The sequence below is a fragment of the Aulostomus chinensis genome, chromosome 2, assembly GCF_037954235.1.
Source record: "Aulostomus chinensis isolate RoL2024-O1b breed Wild chromosome 2, RoL_Achi_v1.0, whole genome shotgun sequence".
NCBI classification, from domain to species: domain Eukaryota; kingdom Metazoa; phylum Chordata; class Actinopteri; order Syngnathiformes; family Aulostomidae; genus Aulostomus; species Aulostomus chinensis.
The window spans coordinates 8,349,009-8,372,939 of NC_141321.1; the positions used below are offsets into that span (position 1 = coordinate 8,349,009).

At 42.6% G+C, this 23,931-nt stretch overlaps 2 protein-coding genes across 3 annotated transcripts in view; both read right to left on the reverse strand.

The window, feature by feature from the left end:
- The window catches only part of LOC147268981 (SHC-transforming protein 1-like), a 10,300-nt gene extending 8,960 nt beyond the window's left edge, over positions 1 to 1,340 (reverse strand). Inside the window, exons 1-2 of the mRNA XM_086225741.1 lie at positions 1,033 to 1,340; positions 172 to 665 (exon numbers count right to left, since the gene is read on the reverse strand). Of these exons, the coding sequence (XP_086081867.1) occupies positions 172 to 665; positions 1,033 to 1,045 (507 nt within the window). The 5' untranslated portion in view covers positions 1,046 to 1,340. The remainder of the gene's footprint in view (positions 1 to 171; positions 666 to 1,032) is intronic.
- Positions 1,341 to 4,167: 2,827 nt separating this feature from the next.
- secisbp2l (SECIS binding protein 2-like) lies at positions 4,168 to 23,753 on the reverse strand. 2 transcript variants are annotated; one of them, XM_086225799.1, is made up of 18 exons: positions 23,514 to 23,753; positions 19,265 to 19,479; positions 16,596 to 16,917; positions 16,366 to 16,504; positions 15,534 to 15,757; positions 14,094 to 14,118; positions 13,382 to 13,494; positions 12,959 to 13,069; positions 12,773 to 12,883; positions 12,504 to 12,671; positions 12,236 to 12,377; positions 11,624 to 11,799; positions 11,358 to 11,490; positions 11,079 to 11,241; positions 9,848 to 10,068; positions 9,539 to 9,693; positions 7,197 to 7,416; positions 4,168 to 7,109 (listed from the first exon to the last, which is right to left on the reverse strand). In XM_086225799.1, exons 1-18 carry the CDS (start codon positions 23,532 to 23,534, stop codon positions 6,493 to 6,495), a joined length of 3,276 nt encoding a protein of 1,091 aa, XP_086081925.1. In that variant the 5' UTR covers positions 23,535 to 23,753; the 3' UTR covers positions 4,168 to 6,492. The 2 variants fall into 2 exon arrangements, with proteins under 2 accessions (XP_086081925.1, XP_086081916.1); XM_086225790.1 differs by having other exon boundaries at positions 13,382 to 13,497; positions 23,514 to 23,751.
- Positions 23,754 to 23,931: the final 178 nt, after the last annotated feature.

Consider the following 23,931-nt stretch of genomic DNA (forward strand, 5'->3'; position numbering starts at 1 on the left):
GTGTCATCTACAAGGTACACTGGTGCCCTTTATTGCACTGGTTTGCCCATAACAAAGCTTTTACTGACAAAGCATTGACATAATCACTTCAGACAAATATTCAAACTGATAAACATTGTTGTAATTTGCTCCTAATCATATTTGTGTGCGCTCATGCACAAACACGCGTACCTTAATGTGATGGTGAACCGCTCTGCTCGCCATCCCAACCACTGAGCAGCACACAGCACCTTTGTGTTGTGAGAGAAGAGCACTGCCTGGGGTCCAGGACAAGCAGGATATCCCATTCAAGGAGACGGGTCTTTTCGTGTGTTGCTGAGACGAGTCGGTTACATTTTGGGGCACATTATGGGAAAGCTGGCAACAAAATCTCTGATTACATCCAAAGCCCCACTCAGTTCTGGACAACTGACTGCCAGTGCGTCCATCAGCGGTTCTGTTCCTGGGGGTGTGAGTCTGCTCCCTCAAGCCATGCAGGGAAGAAGGACTTTGCAAAGGGATGTTGGCTAAACGGGGGATAAAGTCTCTCAGGGTGGACGGCACATGGTGTGCCGGTGTCCCAGGATCCAGCTGAGCAAAATCTGAGTCCAAGCAGAGGGGCCAATCTTCTAGAGACGTCAGTGAATCATTGCGCAGGCGGCTATATTTGGTGCGTTTCAGCATACCTGTAGCAGAAAGTTAGAGTAAGACATGCAGCAGAGGGATTTGAGCCTGCTTAGTCTGCGCTGACTCCAGAAGAAATGGGCTCGTTAAACCAGTTGGTTCAACTTCCCTCATAATCTGGACAAAGGAGAGCACTGGGACCAAAACAAGAAAACCTTCCAGGAATCAGACAAAGAATTACAGATGCGTTATACAAAGGTTTTACTTGTTAAAGTTGATTTTAAGACAAAGACTGCAATAAAAGGAGGGTTACCAAAAGTAAATTGACAAATTTGTCCATATTTCTCAACAGCTGATCTTTGGGACATGATCCCAGCCATGACATGATCCATGGTACAGCTACTGTATATTCCACCGGAGGAAACTCACCTGCAGGGGACATGGATGTCCTGTGTAGTCTTGAGTCCAGTCAGCTTGGCTCTAGTCATGCTGAGTAGTGTCCCAGTCCACTTTCTCACAGCTCTCCTTCACCTCTCCTTTTCAACTTTCCTCCCCTTTGTCTCCCTTCTGAGGCGCAGCAGCGTTCATGAATGAACTTTCTCTTTTTTTATGAATAAGAGGCTCTCGCTCACTTCCTCTCCTCTCTCTCTCTCTCTCTCTCTCTCTCTCTGATGGTGCATGCAGATGAATATGTGAATGGAGCAGCAGAGAGATTGACAGACAGCCCCCAAAGACTCCTTCACCCTCCCTCACCCATAAACTACCATCCAATCATGGGTGGGTAGGGTGACTCATGCTGTACACACACACACACACACACACACACACACACACACACACACACACACACACACACACACACACTGAAGCAGAGCCGGTAAAGTACATAGGTGCTCAAACATCAGTTCCACCTCCCAGGTGCCATTAAAGTGATTTATTAATGCACTGTTATATTAGCTTCCCACATGAAAAAGTGGTAGTTCAGTTCTCACGTGTGCAGGAAAAGCTCAGACTGACTTCAATGCCAAATTAAGACATTCCATAGTGTAACAATGAAAGTGATATTCAAATGACCTGCAGAAACACAGAGGGGAAGGCTACTGTAACCTGAAACATTTGCATTTTCCATCTCAGTCCAATCAGAACACGCCAGACAGCAGCTGAAGTGATTTACATACTGATTCCAGATCAGATTATTATCGTCCAAGCAGTTACAGTGTGCTGTATTACAATTCAATAGATTCAGAGAAGCTGCTTTTCCCTGAGGTTTATTCCTGAACAGGGACACTAATTAGACATGATGTGACTACTTGTGAAATGAGGGATGATTAAAAAAAGGGTCATTTCAAGTCTGAATGCATGAAATCCAGGAGGGATTTGCTCCTTCTAGTGGTCATTATGAAAAACTGCAATATATGGCAGCAATATTAACGTCTGAGGAGAAATTGGACTTCTATTCATCAGCGGTGTTCAGCTCTGTTTGAATTTAACTGTGACCTTTTGGTTGCAAGTTCAAATCTCAAAATTGATTTAAATTGTTTTACATTTCTATGGCTGTTTTTATCGTAGTTATTGTACAATTTTTTTCTTTTGAAATAATCAACGCATTTTAACACACACACACACACACACACACACACCCATGTCAAACCTGCCAGTCTTGGGTAAAATCACTGAGAAAGCTGTGTTTCAACGGCGGAATGACCTTTTGGCACTGAACAGCTGTTTGATATTTTGATTCGACCCCACCACAGCACTGAAGCTGCTTTTGTGGGTGTTAATTGGCATCTACTTCAACAGAGATGGTGGAGAAATTTCAGTTTCAGTATTGTTGGACCTCAGAGCAGCTCTCGATCCGAGGGACCGCAACATAAGATTTGATCAGCATGAAAACTGGGTGGAAGTGTCTGGCACAGCTCAGAACTGGTTTGAATCATGCTTCAAGGACAGGGACCTCTTTGTGTCTGTGGGTAACAACACTTCTGAGCACACAAAAATTTATGTGGAGTCCCCCAAGGCCCCATTTCTGGGCTTCTTCTGTTTAACATCAACACACTTCCACCAGCTCCGATTAGGAAGAGTAACAAAATGAGTTCCATGACTAAACAGATGACGCTCAAATCTACAGAACCATATCACCGAGGGATTAGGGTCCTATGCAAACACTGAACCTGCATTGATCAAATCAGTGGCTGGATGTGCCAGAATTGTCTTCAGTTGACACATCAAAGACAACTGAAGGGATTGTTTTGGTGCCAAAGAGGTGTGATCAAAAGTCAGCACCCAGCTTCAGTCAGTAATGCTGAAGACCACGGACCCAGTCAGAAATCTCGGTGTAGTTATGGACCTCAGACCTAAATCTGAATAGCCACATGAAGAGAAATACAAAGTCTCTGCTCGAACTAAGACAGTGGACCAAATCACTCAGATTCTCAGGTATGTTCACTGACTTCCCGTCTCTCAAAGACTAGATTTCAAAATACTCCCGCTGGTATAGAAAGCACAATTTATTTAGGGTTGAAATACATTTCTGACTTATAACTGAAACTACGAACAATCCAGACCACTTAGATCATCCGGAACAGTCTACTATCGTTACCCAGAGTCTGACGTGAACATAGTGAGGCAGCGTTTTGTTTCCATGCTCCAAATATCTGGAACAAACTTCCAGAAAATTAGAGGTCTGCAAAAACCCTCGGTGCCTTTAAATTGTGACTTAATACTGAATATCTCTACTGTCTACATAACTGCATAGAATACTGTACTCAACCTGCACTTTGGTATTTAATGCTTCTTTTGCACTTCTGGTTGGATATCAACTGCATTTCATTGGCTCTGTAGCTGTACTCTGTTAAATGACAATAATGTTTAATCTAATCTATGTTTGCTGGTGCTCTTTATCATGTTATTATTTCTACTCTGCACTGTAACATCATTTTTGCTATTTTATATCTATCCTTGTATTTACCCTTTTCTTCACTCTCACCTCTCTTTCTGTTGTATTTACTTTTCTCATATTTTAGCTGTTTTATGGTCTCATTTTTTATTGTGTGTTTGAGTATTATTTGATGATGTTCTGCCTTTGCACTAAATGTAAAGGGTCATCTTGTTGTTGAAATGTGCTCAGTGAATAAATGTGCCTTGCCTTCTAGATTACAGATAATCTCCCAATACATGTCAAAAGATACTTTGCTAGTTGAGGAAGTTTAAGCAATCCAAGCAATTTAATTCCTGCTAAATATTTATTCCCAAAACCAGGAGTTGAACACCAGCATCCCAGGTTACATCAAGGAATCCTGACTGCGGGCCCATATGGGATGGCACAGATGGAAATTATCATGAAAATTCAGGGATTTACGAGGTACAACTATGTTGTTTTGTGTATGAAATGTTGGACATGTTTAGAAAATATGTGCTCCAATTTCTCCATCAATCAACTCTATAATCCAAGAGGCAAAAATGATCAAAATCTCACAATTAAAGATGGGAAACAAAGAAAAGAGATCTTGGAAGACGAATGAATTTGCACTGCATTTGATAGAAGACAAAACTTCAGTCAGGGGATTTATTTAAAGAACATTTTAATTGATGTTAATCATCAGTCCATACAGTTTAAGAGCGATAACAGGATTATGAGAAACAGCCTCTAACAATGTTGCTAGTGTTGTACGGTCTGAAAGAGACAGTCATAAATACCCATAGAAAGACGAAGAACACACTGAAAAAAGTACTTCATTGAACCGTTTTTTTTTTGTTTCGTTTTGTTTTTGCTCACATTAGTTACAAGACCTTTACCAGTACTGTATGTACATAGTGCAAAAAACACACTTGCTGTCAGTGAACATACTTCAAATACTTTGATGGAAGTGATAGGAACAGAAAGCCTCCCCAGTGTACCTTATATCAAACCCGAAATACTTTACCATAATCCCAAGTATGATATCCAGGACACTGTTGTCTCCCATCACTGGGCTTTTAATTGCATACAGCCCGACATACTGCATTTACACACCGCATCACCATCAACTGGCTGAAATCCTTCTCTGTTAAATACCATTATCAAATTGGATTCCAACTGGTAAAATGTTAAACCTATCAAATGGCTTTAAGAAGAGGGCGATTGTATTTTTTTTTAATACATTAAAAAATCAAAATCTCTTTTGTACACTTGTATTTACAGGGATTTATCATTAGCATGTGCATGACTGTGTTTGACCTCGGTGGTGACTCCATACGTCTTAATGAGGAAGCCCCCCTGCTGTGGCGGACTGCTGTGACGCGGGCAGTCGTTGCTGGCTGGGCGCCGCTTTCCCCTTCTGAATCAACACTGGCCTCTTGTTACTGGTCAGTTACTTTAACTAGCATGGTTTAAGACTTCATAGTCAATACTGGTAAAAACAGTAGGGCCTCTGCTTTTTTTTTTTTTTTAATCTGGTAGTGAACTTTTAGAGTCCGACCAATATTGGGTTTCAGATATCAATACTGATGATTTCCGTAAAAAAGACCTGATAAAAAAAAAGTCAGCAAAATGTAGTAGTAGTATCAAAAATAAAAGTACCTATTACGCAAAAATGGATCAACTAAGCATTTATTTATCATATACATATACTACTATGGGTCAATGTCGTCTTTGTAGAGTTAACTTCAACATTGTTTGCTACATGTAGCAAAGAGAAACGGATCAAAAGCTCATCTGAAAGGTTCCATATTGGCACACGTTGGCCAACTTATTGGCGATATTGAATTAGTTCATATCGGCACGTACTGGTCGGACTCAGGTAACTTTACCCAAACATTTGGGATGAAAGGACAGAAATGTCCCCGTGTTCATTATCTAGTTAAAATGGTTTTTAAGTTAATACCCAGCCTTCCACGAGACAGCACAAGAGGCCCCCCCCGCTTTAGTAGACAGACCATCAGAGTACAAACACCACCAAGGAGAACAAAACTGGTGCTTTTGATGAAACACAGACAGCATCTGGGAACTAGAGACAATTCCATTCAGAGGAAAACAACCCTAAACAGTTTCACATTAGGCAAGATCAATATGACAAACCAGTACACCTAGACAGGTTATATACACAAAGCTTGCTTTGCTTCTTAGAAGTCAAATCATTTTAATCATCTGAATACAGAATGGGATACTTGTTACTTGAATGTTTATTTAAAAAAAAAAAAAAAACACCTTCTGAAAACAGATGGGAGTGGTTTTAGACAGACAAAACCCCTGACATTATAAGATTCTGTAAGTGAAACTGTAAAACTAAGTGCCAACAGTTAAGCTATGCATGTGTCTCCTTCCCTCGTGGAACAGTGAGGTTCAAGAAAGCACATAATCGCATTATGTACAAAGGTAAAGCTAATGAACACAGCAAAATAAATGCAAACTGTGCCTGCACACGAGTACACAAATGCTTGAGCTGTAAACCGTCTGGGCTCTGTATGAAGTAAGACCAGAGCTGAAAGGTTCCCACCTTCATCCCCTGTGAGCAACAGTTCTGCATTGCTTGACGCTCAACACTCGCTCCCAGAAACGTGCTTGACTCTATGAGAGTTCAGCTTCGGAGGAGGAAAATCTAGGTTTCCTCTGAATTCAAGTGTAGCAGGTTATGGGCTGAACAGGTGAGGCCAACTTTCTGAATGATGAGATGACATGGTGGTGTTTGCTAGCTGTTGGTTGTTTGGTCTTCAATTCTGTGTGTTTCAATGTTGGTCATGCTCAGTAAGGTGTGTGTGTGTGTGTGTGTGTGTGTGTGTGTAAGTGAGAGAGAGTTGGCTGGATACCTGAGATTATGTCTGATGTCAGGGGTCAGAGACCAAAGAAGAGAAGGATGTGTGAGAGAAAAGCAGGAGGAAACAAGTGAGAAGACAGGAGGATGAGAAGTGATATCAACCAGGAACCTTCTTGGCCTCCACCTGCTCTTTGCTCTCTACCTTCATCTCTGTGATATCAGCTGAATCTAGACCCTCCTCATCCTCACTCTGCCCCCTCTCCTCTTCATCCTCTTCCTCCTCTTCTTCTGTACTGTCCTGGCTCTTCCCCAGTTCCAGGTTCTCAAGGGTCTTGGAGACCCAGGATTCAATGCGGCTACTGTGGGTGGGCACCTCCACAGAAATAGGTTCTGGAGTGTAGTCCTCCTCCTCCTCCTCCTCCTCCTCTGCCTCTTCCAGCATCCCAGGGACCAGAGTGGAAGTTGTGGAGGTGATGGAGGAGTTCAGCGGACCCCTGCAGCTCCCGTCTAATGATCCTGTCTCAGTGCTCTGCTGAGAGGCCAACTCCAGCCGGTCATCAGCACGGACCTCATCTCTCTCCCCGTTAGCCTGTGTCAGAGGGCCTGCCCTGGCCGGGGGAGCAGCGGCAGCACTAGGTGGAACAGCGCCGGTGATGGCTGCTGATGCTGCCTCGCTGTCTTTGTGGAGGGCTGTTGAAGGTGGAGGGTGGCTTGCCTCAGCCTCGGCAGGCTCCAGGGCATCTGAAGTTTCCACCATACTTCTCCAGTTGGTCTCTAAAGGAATTAAAAGAGTTGTTGTTCTATTCTCTCATGATGTGCAATACAGACACATTTAATAAGAAGATAAACAAGGAAGCTCACCATACTCCTTCTCATTGACCTCTGAGATCGGCTCGGAGAACACAGAGCAAAAAGAAATAGCAGAAGCAGCGGAGTGGTTGCGGGAGTGACCCATGTGGTGGGGGACTTTTTTGTCATTTTTCAGAGCCTCCTCGGCCTGCTCCTGCTCCAGAGCCGACACCATGTCCTTGTAGGCCTTCCTGGCCTCTTCTGTCAGAGATACTAGACGGTTGAACAGACCCTGTGGCAGGAGGAGGAGTTTAACCAGGTTGGTAAGATGCCAAAGATGGGCCAATGTTTTCATACGATACATGTTTCAACAGTACAGTGGGCGGGGCTTACCAATAACTCCGTAAATGCTCGAGTAGCAGTGTCATTGGTGAATTTATTTTATAATTTAAACACAAATAGAGAGGTGTGCATTTTCACTGTGTGGTTTTCTGCTCAGACTCTCCTCCGTTTCCCCTCGAGTCCCGACCCTGGTGACAGGTCAGTTTACCAGCGCGTGTCCTCAAGGTACGAGCGTTAACGTTACATTCTGACCTACGTGATGTAATTTAAACGAAAATACAAGAAAACTTCTTAAAACTTGGCTTTGACAAAGCTTTTAGAAATGGAGAGGAGAGGCCTCAGTGAGTTGTCTGTGACAAGGTGCCGAGCAACAAAAGTTTGAAACTTTAACTGGCGTGACGCCTCCATCCAGGCACCCTCAGCGTTGGGAAAAGCCAATCGATTTTTTTCCTGTGTAAAGAGGAGGCCTTTAAGAAACAGTGTTTTGACAGCAGTGATCTAAATGACTTAGTTTGAACGCTGCGTCGTGTTTATGCTGCATTTGATTTGTTGGCTTCATGTGTCAAGTTGCACTGGTGAACATATCTTTGCTAGTTCGACAATAGTGTGATGCTGGCAAGCTGATGGTAATGTGAACGGTCAGGGAGTTTGCTGGCTTTGTGGGATGAGCAAGTGATTTAGACATTATTCAAGATTATTTTGCCAGCAGGAGAGAAGATGAGAAAGGAAAGAGTGACAGATCAGGAAATATTGTGAGAGTTGTGTCTTTCTGTGTGTGTGTGTGTGTGTGTGGGGGGGGGGGGGGGGGGGCGCAGCCATTTTTATATGTGCTGTTGCCATGGTGACGCTGGCTCACTTGTGGCATGTTGTCAATTAATGTAGTGATATGTGTGACCCATGGGGAGTCTCCAAATATCTGTTTTGGGTGTTGAGCTGAAAGAGCAGGGAACCCCTGGACTACAGAATGAACCCCCAACACCAGAGGCCCAGCGACCAGTCGTTCCTGGATCATTCAGTGCTACGATTCACAGTATCAGCAGGAATCCTCACCCTGTTGACGTCTGTTACTTATGTAGGGATCTGTTGCAAACTAAGATGTTTTCCTCAGTTGCTAGGGTTTGAATCTCTGCATCTTCACAATTCTTCATTTGAAAGGGTATTTGGACACAAGGTCCGTGATGAGAGCCCAGCTGACACATATCGGTCAGCAAATATACCAGCATACCACAGTCCTATCACAGATACTGCGGCATTTGTTTTCCGATATGCGCCGATATTAAAAAAAAAAAAGTTTTAAACCAAATGTAATGCAGAAAACGTGCCAACAGTGATTTCAAAATGGTGTTAAGTATTGTATCCAGCAAAGAGCGCGCTGGTTCCTTCACCTTGTTTATTTCACTGTCAGTGGACTCAGTTTATGTCACGCCTTACAATTTTAGTACCACTCAAGGCACTTAACAATGTCATCTCATTCACCCATTCACACACCAGTGGTGAAGGCTGCCATGCAAGGCGCCAACCTACTGATAAGGAGCAATTACAGGTTCAGTGTCTTGGCTCGAGGACACTTCGACACGGTCACCAAGTTAGGTGATCCAGGTGAGGATCGAGCCAGTGACCCTTCAGTTGCTAGACGGCCACTCTACCTCTGAGCCAGGCAGCCCCTATATTATTCTGATCTTCCTTTAATTGGTCATCTAACACAACGTTTAACATTTTCTAAAGACGAAAGGGATTTGTTTAAGAAATTAGCCATCTGAGTACTTTGACATAATTACATCAGTATAAAATTGGTGTGCAATGAACATAGAAAAGGTCCATTTTCAGCCCAGCACAACAATTCTATGGTTAAACAAATCTGTCATCATTTTTTTCTACACTGAAATTGGAATCAGGCTCAAAAATCCCACAGTCAGGCCCTAATTTAATAAAACTGAATTTATTCTTTCAGGTTTACTACCCAGAAAAACAGCCTGAATTATTCATTCTTGAGGGGAGAAAGATCGGACAGTGAGCTGAGGAAATGTATTTGGTGATTTGAAGAAATTAAGTGATAGAACTTAGAACGTTACCTCAGCTCCAGAGTAGTTGAAGATGCCAACCACACTAACAGGCACCAGTTTGTTGACACAGCGTCCCAGAGCTTTTCTGCCCAAAGCAAACACGAATGGGATCTCCTGCTCTCGAGCCATGGCAATAACATTGTATAAAGCTTCATCCAATCCACCTGAAACAAGGCACACAATAAGGGATCCAAATGTACAAAATAGGAGTGCACTGTTATCTTACATATACATTCTGATCAGAGATAGCTGACCTGGGGTGTAAAGTGAAGTGATAAAATGTCTTCAAATATGGACTGGTGTCGCAAAACTCCTCACCTTTGGCCTGGATCTTCTCACAGTTGGGAGAGATAATGACACATTTGATCTTGTGCAACTTCATGTGCTTTGTGACCTCCCGGAGACCCATGACCAGACGGCGTTTGGACTTGGCCTTGGTGGGATCCTTCTGGTAGACACGCTCCTGGAAGCGAACCAGCTCCTGTAACAGCAGAGTCACGCTCTCGTCGATATCCTTGCTCAACACCTGGTTACAGTACCTTAAAGAAGGAAAAAACATGACATCCAACATTAAAGAGGTTACAATTGATACAACTTTCGTCACCTCACAGCAAGAAGGTTCTGGGTTCCAGTCCTGGCTCCAGCACAGGATCTTTCTGTGTGAGTCTCCATGTTCTCCCTGTTCCTGTGTGGGTTCTCTCTGGTACTCCAGCTTCCTCCCACAGTCCAAAGACATCAAGAAGGGACGAGGCTGATTGATACTCTAAATTGACCGTAGGTGTGACTGTGAGTGTGAATGGTTGTCTGTCTCTATGTGTTGGTCCTGTGATGGACTGGTGACCTGTCCAGGGTGAACCCTGCCTCTCACCTGAAGTCTGCTGGGATAGGCTCCACCCCCCCCGACCCTTAACAGGATAAGCAGTAGAAAATGGATGGATGTTTAACAGTTGCAGCCTCTAAATTGTGATTTATTATTTCTTTTGGATGGGTTAGCATCAGTATATTTCATAATTTGAAAAGGTTGACGAAAAGGGCAAATTAAAACAAAACAAATATTTCAAAAAATAAAAACTTAAATTGGGTAAAATAACTGTATAAAAGTCAGGGTAGTTTGGTCTGAGGACAGGTGCCCTGGTGGTCACAACTGAGAGGAGGGGCTCAGCAGCAGAGGCCATTTGGAGGCTTTAAATGCAGAATCTGTTAGAGAAGGGCAAACTAGGACAATAGGCCTACAGCAGAGGACACAGACGCACAAAGCCGGGTTTGTGGCCACTGACATACATTTTTGCTGAGAAGGGACAATGCACCAGACATCTGTGCCATACTCCACAATTCTTTATTGTCCAGTTCCGCCCTTAAAAACACCCGCTAACTTCCACAGTGTACTCAACACAGCGAAGGCTCTGTTATTTCAGGGTAGAGAAATATTTGCTTTGCGAATCATTTTTCTATTGCCACATGGCACATTTCTGAGATATGCCAATTCCAGGGATTCCTCCTGAGGTTCTGCCTTTTTAAAACGCCATGTGAGGAAAGAGCGTGCACTTACTCTCTGAAACGTCGGCTGTGGATTTTGGTGATGGCATTGGAGGCCATTGGACTCCCAATGCCAGAGCTGGAAGGAGAGCCCTGGGATACCGGGGTGATGCTGTATGGGGAGTTCTGACTGGCTGGGGAGAGTGATGCATCACTAGGCACACTCAAACCATTCTCTGTGGTGCAAACCAGAGGACCAGGGACAACAGTTAAAAAACAACCCCTTAAAAAATACACATGGTGAGAGAGGAAATGTTTCACCTCTTTTTCCATCATGATTTGACGTTCTCACCTTCTTGGGAGGCAGGCTCCCGTGAAAGATCATCAGTAAAATTCAGAGACTCCTCTCCTTGCTCCTCTTGGCCTGAGGACTCTTGTTCTACACTTGTCTTCCCTTTCTTTCCTTCACGTTCTTTCAGGATAATCTATGAAAACACAAATGAACCAGAATAACAACAACAAGGACACTGTAAACGAATCATTGTTTGCATGCATTCCTTCATAAACTAGATGAGATCCTACTCCCACCTTGCAGAATTTCAACTCGGATTGATGTACCTTTTTCAGGGCTGTTGGTCTTTTAACTTTGGGAAGCTCCCTCTCCTTCCCTCTCTTTATACGGGGTGCAGTGGAATCCAGGGTATTAGGTGGGCCCAAGTATGGCTGCTGATGACCCTTCAACATGGACGTCAGGTTTGTCGAGCCTGAACCATGGAATGGAGTAGTTGTTCCAACTCGAGAGAAGTAAAGCAAAGTTAGTGTCAAGGCAGAATACTGTACATTCAAAAGAGGTCCAAGATGGGAATTTGATACATTTCTATTAGATCACATTTTTAAAAAAAATTCACTGTCTCCTCACTGAGAGGGGGCAGTAATTCAGGCAGTGACTCCTGCTGGCAGTCAACAACACAGGTCAGTCACATTAGGTTAAAATTAGGTGTGTGTGCCTAAAAGGACTCACAAATAATGACTGTGTACTTCAAACAAGACAAAGGAGCACGTGGTCTAGCTAATATCAATGTGAGACACTTTGTTAGGCCCGAAAAAGGCATATGAAGTTCCCTCAGTCACTTGACAGTCGCTGCTTAAACCAGTATTGTATTTCACAGTTTTAATTGCCTATAAAGATGTTTATTTCTTAAACTTCTGCCGGATTGGATTTATGTATACCTGTTAATGAGAGCGGCTTGGTATTGGTGAGTTGTCTCGCCTTCATAGCCTGTTGATGTTTCTCCAAAGCAGCAAGCATGTCTCCCAAGTCCAGTTCGACCGGAGTTTTACTCTTCTTTCCTGCTGCCTTGGTGAGCGCCTCCTGCAGGGTGAACATAAGACAGAACAACATCACTCCAGGCGCTAATGAACCAGACAGACACAACTGAAGATTAAAATGCTTGACCAGGGCCAGCCATTAATGAGGAGTGCTTATTAGAGTCAGTACCTGTAATTTCTGCTGCTCCATGCTGATTTCAGAGTACTCCTGGGCAGTGGCCAAGGCAGCAGCCAGAGCCTTTTTCCTTTGGCTCTTGGCCCTCTTGGGAACATTTGTGGTAATAGGGATAGGGGTCTGCACAATGTTGATGGGGGAGTTTTCTGGTAGGTTATCCAGCTGCGACAAGAGCAAAGACGCATAGTATTTCGTAAGGTCTGTCAAAAGTCAGCATGTTTTTCATGTTGGCAGTCTCCTCCTTTGTATGCACTTTCCCTTACCAAGTTTTTGGGGAGTTTAGGCTGTACATGTGCCTGGGATGGAGTAGATTCTGATTTGGTGCTACGTTGGCTCGTGCCTCCAGTAGCAAGATCAGGGAACTCTTCTTCATCCTAACAAACACAAAAAAAGCCTTTTTATAACAAATGAACTTTGCCTCAAATCAAGGGAATTGTTCCCTCTCTCACCTCAAAGTAAAGGAGCTCAGGGGTGAGTTCTGTGCTTGTGACCACTGCTGGCTGTTGTCTTGGTTCTGACTGGTTGGGCAAAACCCGCCCTGGATAAGTGCTGTGGAAGTCCTTAATGGTGGAGGAGAACACAGCCGTTAGACAGTATACCTGACTTGATTTTAAAAACTCTGTGAGAGCACAATCTCCAGTGAGGGAAGCATGATGGGGCAGGATGCTCCATCTGTCTACCTCCTGTATTTTGCCTCTTACGTGGAAATTGATTCTACTGATGTTGTGGCCACAGTAGTCCATATGTACAACACCTTAAATGGAAATGTGCACTGATCCCACTGCTGCTCAGTTAGCTTTAGAGGGATTTACATGAAATGATAATTTCACATGACCTTTCACAACAACATTTTCTAATAGGTTCAACTGCACCTGTGAGAAGTTTCTCTGGTCAGGAGTCTTCCTCTGGTCTGCTCTGTGGAACTGGCCATTCCTGTCCCCCCATGACTTCTGGGTAGCCTGAGAAGCTACGTTTACCCAGGTACCTGCTAGTGGACAGCGAGAGATTAGTTATTCTCTGGTAGTCACTGATAATACATAACGACATTTTGTAGTGGGCTGAATGTGGCATAACCTCAACCAATCCCTTTCTTAGGTAAGGGTCAAATAAATTAAATGTTAATTTACTGTCTCTATGTCACAATAAAGTCACAGCTGTAATCTACTAAACCAAGCAACTTTTTTTCACTTGCTAATTAGTAAAAAAATTCAAGAGATTCTGGCTCAAGCAAACATACAAATGTTTCTAAGATGTAATGACTGGCAGGATATGAATTAAAGTATAACTGGAAAAGAACACACAGCTTGCCGTCTACAGCATCTGGCATTTTAAGCAAGTATTTTGCCAACATCAGCATGTGAAGGAGGGGCACTCCCTGGTACACACACACACACACACACACTGCACTGTAAGAGGTGAAGAGTAAACAGTAGATTTTGATCAATGTCAATATAATCCTCAAAACTGGCTCAGGATAATTCCAGTAATCTAAACAGTAAGTATAGGAAATGCAGCCATAATAGCATGTAAAGATGTGAAGGAGAAGAAGGATACCCAGCACCTTAATAAAGAGTCCAGACTTACTTGTCATCACTCCAGCCTCTACTCCCTAAAGAAGACAATTAAAGAAAAAAAATAAAGACAAGAGAAAAAAAGACAGTTTGAGATAGATAGCAGATAATGTCTCCAGAGGTTTTTACAAAAAAAAAAAAAAAACATCATACATAACATGATAATGTAACATATGCACAGCGGTGAGCGTTCTAGTTGCTACATAAAATGCACTGCAGTTGAAAATCTATTCCAAATCGTATACCTAGTTATGGGTCAGAGACAAGATATGAATAGAAGATTTAAAAAGCTTAAATGATCACAAAAAGAAATAAAGCAAAATACAACAAACACTCCGCTGTTATTAGCGATGAAGGTGCAATATCCATGCCAAAATGATAAATGATTAACTGTCAAATCACAGCTTCAGGGACAGGGTCATGGGTGGAGCTTATCATTGCTGAAAAACATGACAGCTGTGAAAGGCATTCACATTGAAATGATCAGCAAGTTGTTGTTTTTTTTAACTGACAAAGAAATGGAACAGCTCAATTGTCTAGTTTTGTCTGCTATAGTTGGGGATTCACAGATGTACATCTTTTAAATTCCAATCTGTTTACAGAACTACAGGTACAATGTTCTGATTCCAGGAAGAGGTTTTTTTTCCAGACTTTCCAGTTCTTGGTGGTAGTGCAGATGTGCTGCAAAGTTTTAACACCTGTGCTAAAATAATCATTCTTGTCCCTCCTGCTGTGCAGCTTCTTCACACGTTCATCAAAAACAACTGCTACCTGTCAGCCACCAGCTTTTGATGTCAGCGCTCTCTAGCACAAGACAGTTATTCAGATTGGACATTTTAAGTTCTGTGTCAGTCAACTAGACTGTTCTACTGCACTTCAGAGGTACAATGACCTGGAGGACTGAGGACTTTCATCGACATTATGACTGGAAAAATGTCAGCCTGATGATGTGTCACGTGCCACTCATCGTCTTTTACATTACATTTTTAAACTCTTTGATATGCAGCTGTTATAGGACAAAAACAAAGTTTTTTGGGGACTTTTTCTTCTGGTAGTTGTCAGCTTGCAACTAAACCAACCAATCTTGACCATCAATAACATTATCACCTTATATCTTATCACCGTGGTTCACTACAAATCTAAGGACAAGATTTGGGCTTCATTTTGGAAAAATATTTACCAAACGCATTAGTGATTGAGTAACGTCTGACTTCACACGTCCTGGTTTATGATCTGCATAGTTCTCTTTCTTGCATGCTTCATGTGTTTATCAAAAAATTTCAGCAGAACCAGGGGGGCTGTTCAGAGCACCAATAAACCTGAATCAAAGAACTACAGGTATGAAATATAACTGTGCCCAATCATGACCAAAAACAAATATTAGCTGAAAATACAGTATTAAAAAGTCACTTTAGAGTGTTTTTGGTGTGGACCTGATAGTCAGTAGCCATACCGTGGATGCTGCTGTAGTTTCAACTGTTCGTTGTGTGACTCCTGTCGCCTGGTTGTGTTTGGGGCTGCAGTAACCACTGTCGCTGTCAATATCTGCCTCACTTATGCCCTGTTCATTGTAGCTTTCGGCTGGATGGGATGCCCGTCGTCTCTTTGTTCGACTCTTCCACAGCAGGGGACTGGCCCGCTCAGCAGCACATCTCCCTGACACCTCACCTGGAAAATCTGCAGACAAGACACGAGAAATTAGAACGTCAAAAAATTCACGATTAAAAACTGAAATAGCACAGCTACTGCCAACTAAGTACAAGCTATACGAAAGAGGATTTAATGAAGTGCTCAAACCTGAACAATCTTTTTTTTTTTTTTTTTTAAATAGAACACCCAATGAGCTCATACCTCTGCCAAAGCCAACTTTATTAGGCAATAAATAAAGTTGCCCTGCCTTAATTCCTCTATCAAGTACTGTACAGAGACATAATTAATGACATCATGAGCTGCACACATGTTAAAATGCTCCAACTGGAAACTCTACTTTCCAGCTCCTTCAGATGTCAAGTGCCACCACCATGCATCACCACTCGGCTCCCACTGGCACTCTATCCACTTCCTTGCTGGCAGAATAGATTTCTGCTTCCAAAAAATGAAGCTACTTTGGCGAAGAGTGGAATGTTGCTGACAGAACTGAAGATCACCGACATGAACTGAATTCCAAACTAAGAAATTTAGAAATCCAGGTATTATCTTTAGCTGGCAGATGTTTTCCTTTTAAACTCATATGTAAAAAAAACAACTTTGTAACGTTTCTTCATTTAGTGCTGCCGTACGCTTACCAGTCTGCTGAGCTGCATCCACCAGCATTACTTTCTTAGTTCGACCATCCGGCCCCATGGTGCACACCTCCTTCTGTATGGCTACACTTCTGGTTGGCGGGCGGCGGCCCCTTGGAGGCGGGCAAACACCTAACTGTTGCTGTATGAGAAAATAAAATACTCAAGGCAAGAAGCTCGGTGGGTAAGTCCTGGAGAGGAAACTTTATCATAATAAGTTTAAGCTTTTGTACCTTCGGAAGAGCATTAGGTCGGACCATGCCTCTCCCCCGCTGATTTGCCATCCCATATGCTGGTCCAAGGGGCAGCGGTCTTTCACTTACATCTGCTGAAACAGGGTTAACCACACCTGGCTGCACAGGCCCTGCATAGGTGCCAGGGAACGGCTGGTAAAACCCCATCACAGGTGGATATGGAGCGGGCATAATCTGGCAGTAGCCAAAGTCACTGGACACTGGAGGTTGGGGGGAGGACAAGATGGGGTAGGCTACGTAACCGGGACTGGGGTTAGGCTGCTGCCAGCGCAGCTCCCCGCCATTATACATTGGATGTTGCCTGTGAAGCAAAGAGAGCCAACACATTCAATCAGTTCTGAAATTCTACTGCTACGTCTTCTAAAAATCACCACAAACGTATCATTACCAGTCACTTATTTGCACAAAGCTTTAGAAATGCTGGCTGGTGGAAAACTGTATTTTAGGCTGGGGGTTTAGAATGTCCACCTAAATCATGTCCGGAATTTCCTGTCACAAGCAATATTTCCAAAACGACATCCTTTCATCTCTCAGTGGATGCGATGCATCAACATGTTCATAACAATACCAGCTTTAATGTTCATGTGGTTCATGTTTGACAAGTCACACTGTTCATGGTACAGCGGTGTGGTTCAGGTATACAGTATTATGACTGTGGATAGATACACTTTCTTAAATGGGAACAGTGCAGCTGACAAGGATGAGAGGAACTGTTATAAAAATGGAACAACTTCTGCCATGTGGCTTGTTTTGAGTTGACAAAGTAAGCCTTCAAAGAAAATGAGCAGAGGATCTACACAAGTCACACCTTTCAAGCCCACAACTGCACTGACTGCAAGAGGACCCATGCAACGGCCAGATTCGAATGACAATGAGTGATTAACTGCAGAATTTTACAACAAGCTCACAGCAAAAGCCTGAAAGTCCTCTTAAAAGGAAAGCAGACAGTGCTGCCAGTTACAGACTAACCTTCGTCAATTTTGCATAATCAGGCAAACTGATTGAACCTGTCGTAAATTGCATGTTTAATACAGTAGCAATTATCACTAACTACTAATATCAAAGTATTCAGATTTAACACAGGATACCTTAATTCTTAATTTTTTGGACTGTTTTCCTTCTGCAAAATATTTTTCATTGATAAAACATTCTAGAGAGGGAGTGGGGCACAAGGGAGAAGATATTTGGGTTCCTTTCCATGGTGGCGCAGTGATGTGCATGATGGTTGGTTTGTGAGGGGGTGTGTCCATACAAAATGCTTGATAAAGATCCAGATGACATTCATAGCCAACCTTCTATTGCGGGCATTTCCTTGCATTCAAATAGTGGGGGGGAAGGAAACAAACGAACGGATGTGTGCAGGATACAGCAGATCACTCTGGACAAAGAAAGAGCCACTGGAAAAAGATTGTGGTCTCATGTCAACTCTGGAGCTCCAGGGAGGATTCCATTCATAATTAAGCAGTCTTCAACGATACAGAAATCTACTGGCTATAACTCAGTACATTGTTTAAATAAAGAATCTAATCATGAGCTCCTTTGTGGAGTACAATATATTGCAGCTAACAGAGGAATGAAGCAGTTGGACTGAAAATAGAAAGGTCCTGATGAGAGCTGATTGTTCTTGGGCAGTTCAAAATGGGGACAGTGAACTTCCCACCATGTCAGAGAGAAAAGCGCTCCATTTGTTTCCCTTCAGCCACTTTTTTTTGTTTAACTGGCAGGATGTCTCTGCATGTGGAAAATAATACACCACCACTACCAAACTCAAGCACGGTTATTCAGCTCAACTGTCTAGTTTGATATTCCAAGGAAACAGTTGCTTCATCACGCACACACAGAGAAAATGAACAACTATGAGACGCAGATAAGCCTTTCCAGTCCACAGACTCCACTACCCACAACCCCCGTGGGCAAAGAGAGGAAAAGCACAAGCCCATTATGCTGCTAATGGAAAGGTGCGCTCCCACACCGTGCAATGACACAGGCATAAGAACCATAATGGAAGGGAAAAAGTTGTGAAAAAAGGGGCATTTGACCCGAGTTGATTCTTTAACTGTTGCCACGGTAACCTGCTGTATCTCCTTTGTGAGAGTACCTGCATTTGGTGGGTGGCAGGTACTAATCTCCAGCCCTGATGGTAACATTTTATCCTTGAGGAGAGCCACAGAGGTGGCACAAAATAATGATATTGAAATATATTATTATTTTCCTATATTGTACTGTGGGGTGTAGTGGTTTTGTACTGTTGAGGTCCTACTTGGATGAGACGAGGCCACACAGGGCCTACAGATGAAGTTTAGGTCTTAAGCAAACACTGCAACACTTATATTGATCTGGAAACAGACACGTTGACATATATGCGTCGTCCTAAGTAAATTTAAAAAATATATATATACATATATCCCAATTTAGCATTAATATTAATAATTTCATAAAAATATATTACCAGTACACTTGCATTAAATAGATGTTTTTATCAAAACAGCTGGTTTTATAGAGTGATTCCTCTGACGCCATTTGGTTACTTCATAAGTGATTATTGCAGAATCGCTGTACTGTGATGCGACTACCATCTCATGCAAAATAACTTGATAATATCATGACGTGGTTGACTCTGAGACTCCCACCCCTGACAGTAACTGTACCTGTTGGATTGGTTCTCCTGGACAAAAGGGTAGCATGTGATGAGGTAACTGGGTATGGAAGTGGTTTCTACCCCTCCACCTCCGCCTCCTATACCTCCACCCCCTCCTCCTCCACCACCACTCGGCTCTCCAGAAAGACTCATGCTGATCAGGGACCCTTCTAGACCTTTCTTCTGTGGGATGAACGGTTCCACTTCGGCTGAAAGCTTCACATCCTGTGCAAATGAAAACGAATAGCAGTTTATGTCAAACTGTTAGAAATGGTTGGCAATTAATGATTAAATGGTTCGCTTGTCAGCAGAACAGTCCTATGACTCAATCCATAAAACTATTTGATGAACTACTAAATTTCACGTAATAAAAGTCAGTAGCCAACCTCTGTAGCCCAATGTTTGTGTTCTCCATGTCAATGTACTTGAAAAATACAAATAACAAGTAGTGGACAAATGGCCGTATACCTGCAGTGACAGGATACTGATGTTATATCATAGATGATATATTAAGTCACAGCCCTAGTATATGCTGTTCATAAAAGAATAAAAATGACATTCATAGGGATAGAAGATTTTGGCCATATCACCACATCTAATATACATTGATCCCTTTGTGTTATATCTATAACTGCAGTTGTATAACTAGAACTGCGCTGTCCCTTTTAAGTCTGTTTTGCATCTTTTGTACTGTCTCTTATTTGTTTGCTTCTCACTGTTATATTCTTTTATTGTACGGTGACTTTGAGTGCACTGAAAGGCCCATATAAATAATAACTAATGTATTCTTATAACCACCTCACTCCTATCAATAGTGTGGACTGCAATAGTGGAAGCAAAAATCCATATCAACACAGATATTGCTGTCTGGGCAGATTCCAGCTCATCTCTGGGGTTTACAATTGAAACAAAAATAAAAAAGACAAACTAGAGCTTCTCTACAGTCTACCAATCTGTCATTTCCTATGCTGTCACTGTGTCACCAACATGGGTTCTTCATCTTGTGTGTCCGCTTTCAAGGGACTGCAGACATGGCCCTGGACATGCAAATCAACACAAATTCCTCACTCTAAATAAAGTGACACATTGTGCCTAAGAGAGGCCAAAGATTATTGATATTTGAGCATGATGAGGCACAAAATACTGCCTAGCTCTCACAGACACATCAGAAAAGAGAAGATGATGCTTATAGGCAGTTTACATCAAAGATTCTCAATAAGACGTAAGAGTTACAGAGAAAGTTGTAACAGGAGAGACCAGCCCGACTCAGCTCAACTCAAGCTGCCTGCAGCTCAGCTATAAATGAGAACACTGCCTGGTCTAGCTGTAGCGATTTAAACTAGCAGGTTTCAATAAGTTGCAGATGCGAGCATTGCAAGTTTAAACTAGTCTCTACCAATCATTGGTCTGGTTAAAGAGCAGGCTGACACTTGACAGAAAAAATGAAGTGCATTGATTATTTTTCTCAGTTTCTCCTGCAGGCGATTAAATTCAGCCAATTGCACGGCACACATTTAACTCTTGACGCTACCTACATTTCCCTTTTAGCCAGAATGCAAGTTTTTGATAGTTTAGTATCAACAACAAGAGTTTGGTGTACAATAGTTCATTTTGTGTTCCAGAAATGTCCCTTTGCCCACAAAAGTGCCGCGGAGAGAGGAGAACCTAGTCAGATGCCGATCACTGTAACCAGTAACCTGGCACTGCTGGCAATCAACACAGAAAGAGCGAGCACGGATAAAATAAAATTAAAAAAAAAATCACTGATGCCGTCACCCTCAACCATAACAACACATAAATTGTTCCATTATGAAGACATCGGACATAAATGTGCATTTTTGTCCCAGCTATGTGATAATTTAATGCATTTTGGGAATTGAGGCACACAATTTTAATTCTTGTACTTATTTCTACCTGTTGCTCATTTACATTTAGATTATGATATGGAATTGGCTCACTGTTGATTCGATAGCCACAGTGTTGGGAACTGGCAGCTGAATTTCTTTTATCCTTGTATCTGGGGCTGAAGTGCGTGTGCTGAAAATGAAATGGAATGCTTGCTGCATGTGTGCAGGCTTGCACATGAACTATACTCAGCTTAACATTATTCTTTTTAACATAGAAATAAACTATGAATGTAGTGGTGTTTTTGATCACCTGATTCTAGGGTTGGACTTGTGCACAATGCATAGGTGTGTTTGTGTGGTATGAGTGTTAGCAGCAAATCAAAGGCACTGTCACTGAAAAAATGAGCACCCCCCCACCCCCCATTGCGCCTGCGTAAAAATAATCTGGCACCGCCACTGATTGCAGAGCAACAATGCTATCAAATCTTAAGTAACTGAAGAAGAAAATATGTAAAAAAAAAAAAAAAAAAAAAAAAAAAAAAAGACATGTCAGCCAAATAATAACATCATTAATAATAATAATCATCATCACCATCATCATCATAATAATTGTTCTAAGTGTTCAAATTACCAAATCATTCTTGTTTGGTCCCCTGCTAACTGCTCTGATACTGGTGTAACCCAAGCTGGCAGCTCAGTCCCAAGAGGTTCAATTAAAATGATGTGCAATTTTGTAAAGGATGAGGAGAGTTGAGAGGGTTCAGAGTACAAAGAGGCTCCCTAAATTCTCTGAAACAGTGGTCAGGATGCATGAATAGAGTTTCAGTGCAGCCAGTGGATGCGATACAGACAGCTATTGTCTCCCACTACCACTGTCTGTGGGTGGTTCTCTCACTTTTCCTTTGGTGATCTATAGATGTCACCCTGTTTCAGTAGAGATGTAGGAAATGAAGCCTGTTCAGCCAGTTCAGTAACTCAACTTCTGAAATAAGAACTTATTTTGCAACAGAAGAAACCCTTCTGTGCCTATAAAGATAGGGCTGAAAGAAGTGATTGGTCTAAAGTTATATGATGGCACTATATAGCTGATAGAGGGTTAAAGGATTAAGTTTGAGAGGATAAAGTAGGGACAGCACTATAAGGTAAGCTAATTACATTCCGAGCTACAATATGGAGGCCTCATGTGCACCTGTGGACATGGACATGATCTAAAAAAGTGTTTTGTAACAAAGCCAGCGTGGTTAGAGGATCCATCTCTTGATTCACCCATTAAATGAGAGAGTGAGTGAGAATAGCTGCGATTGTCAAAGTTGCAGTGAGGTCAGACCCAGATGTGCAGACCAACCAGTGGTTAGACTGGACTACTGAGCTCACAAGCCATTGTTTGTGCAAGCATTTATTCTCACTTACACACACTCCTCAGCATCCGTGTCTGTCTGACAGCAGTAGAGAGCAGATTAGTATTAAGCTTGTAAGAGGTTTTCATGTCAAGGAAGACACCATTTGTCAATCAATTATGTAATTCTAACGTAAGAGCGCCCATTTTCAGATCCTGTCAGTCAGGAGCACATTCTGATACATTTGGAATAGAGGAACCAAACTTTGTTGTGTCAGAAATCGTGCTAGCAACCAAGCATAGTAAATCTAGCACATCTAAACAAAACTTCCTGCATAGCACAGCAGCTTCGGAGGAATGTCACAAATGCTGAGGAACCGGACGCTCCTCTTCTGACAGCCGACGAAACCTCTCCTGACAACATGTCCACATTCCTACCAAACACTGATTCGTTTAATGACGTTTTATAAATCATCACAAACAATCCCACACGCACACACACATTATTTTAGTTTTCTTTCATCAGCTGGTTTGGTGAGGTCACTCAGCTGTTGCTCCGAATAAAATGGGGCCGTTAGATGACAGCTGAGGTGTTTAGCTTTAGCCGACCTAGCCTAACGTTCTTATTTTAGCATATAACGAACGGGGGTAGCAATGGGACATATATGCGCGTCATCAAAAACATATAAACAAATGTCTCGGTTAAAAGTGACACGAATTAAGACAGGTTCAATGCAAAACATGCCAAGAATTTTGTCATTAGCGATATTTCGCCCTGGGTACCGTTAGCTCTGTTGACGATAGACGGTAAATGGAGTCAAGAGTAAGACTCGCTGCTGCTGCTCAACACTTAAGTCACTGGTTACTATGGCGAATGATCCAAATAGCTAATTTAGGTGGAAGCGAGCCAACATAGCTTATTACCATGACAAAAAAACAGCTTCTTGTATTGTTATCAAGACTCCAATATGTGAGCACGGCAGCACAGCCCTGACGTTATGTTCCATGGAGCATTGTGCTAACGCTTCAGTAACAAGAACCCGACGAAAAATCACTTAAAAAATAAGTAGCGTTACCTTATGGTCACTTGCGTCCATGTCAGTCTCCGACACCGCGACAGACCGTCATTGACCACAGTGTGGACGTCAGGATGTAGGCCCTTTTATATTCTTCATTGTAGATAATATTAATAATCCCCGGAGGTCTAAAGTGGAGTACAGCCCACAGCTCAGCTAGCTTTATATGTCGCTGCGTCAGCTAGCTGCTCTCACCGCAGACTAGCTAGCAGAGCCTGCTAACAGTGTGGAAATGGGAGTCACCTGAACGGAAGCCGTCAAGAAGCACAGCCGTGACAGGTTGGAACATGTACTACGTCACGGGTGCGCAGCCCTAACTTCAGTGACTCAAGACAACTCTTAATTACGAACGTTAACTCAAGCTTTAATATATTACTTGTCATGATGAAAATTCCACAGACAAGCCATTACAATTTGT

Coding starts and splice junctions, on each gene's coding strand:
- secisbp2l (XM_086225790.1), bottom strand. CDS start 23,534: ATGGACGCAAGTGACCATAAG. Junction 12,884..12,958: donor CTGAGCTCCTTTACTTTGAG/GTGAGAGAGGGA, acceptor TGTGTTTGTTAG/GATGAAGAAGAGTTCCCTGA. Junction 11,242..11,357: donor GGAGCCTGCCTCCCAAGAAG/GTGAGAACGTCA, acceptor TTTGCACCACAG/AGAATGGTTTGAGTGTGCCT.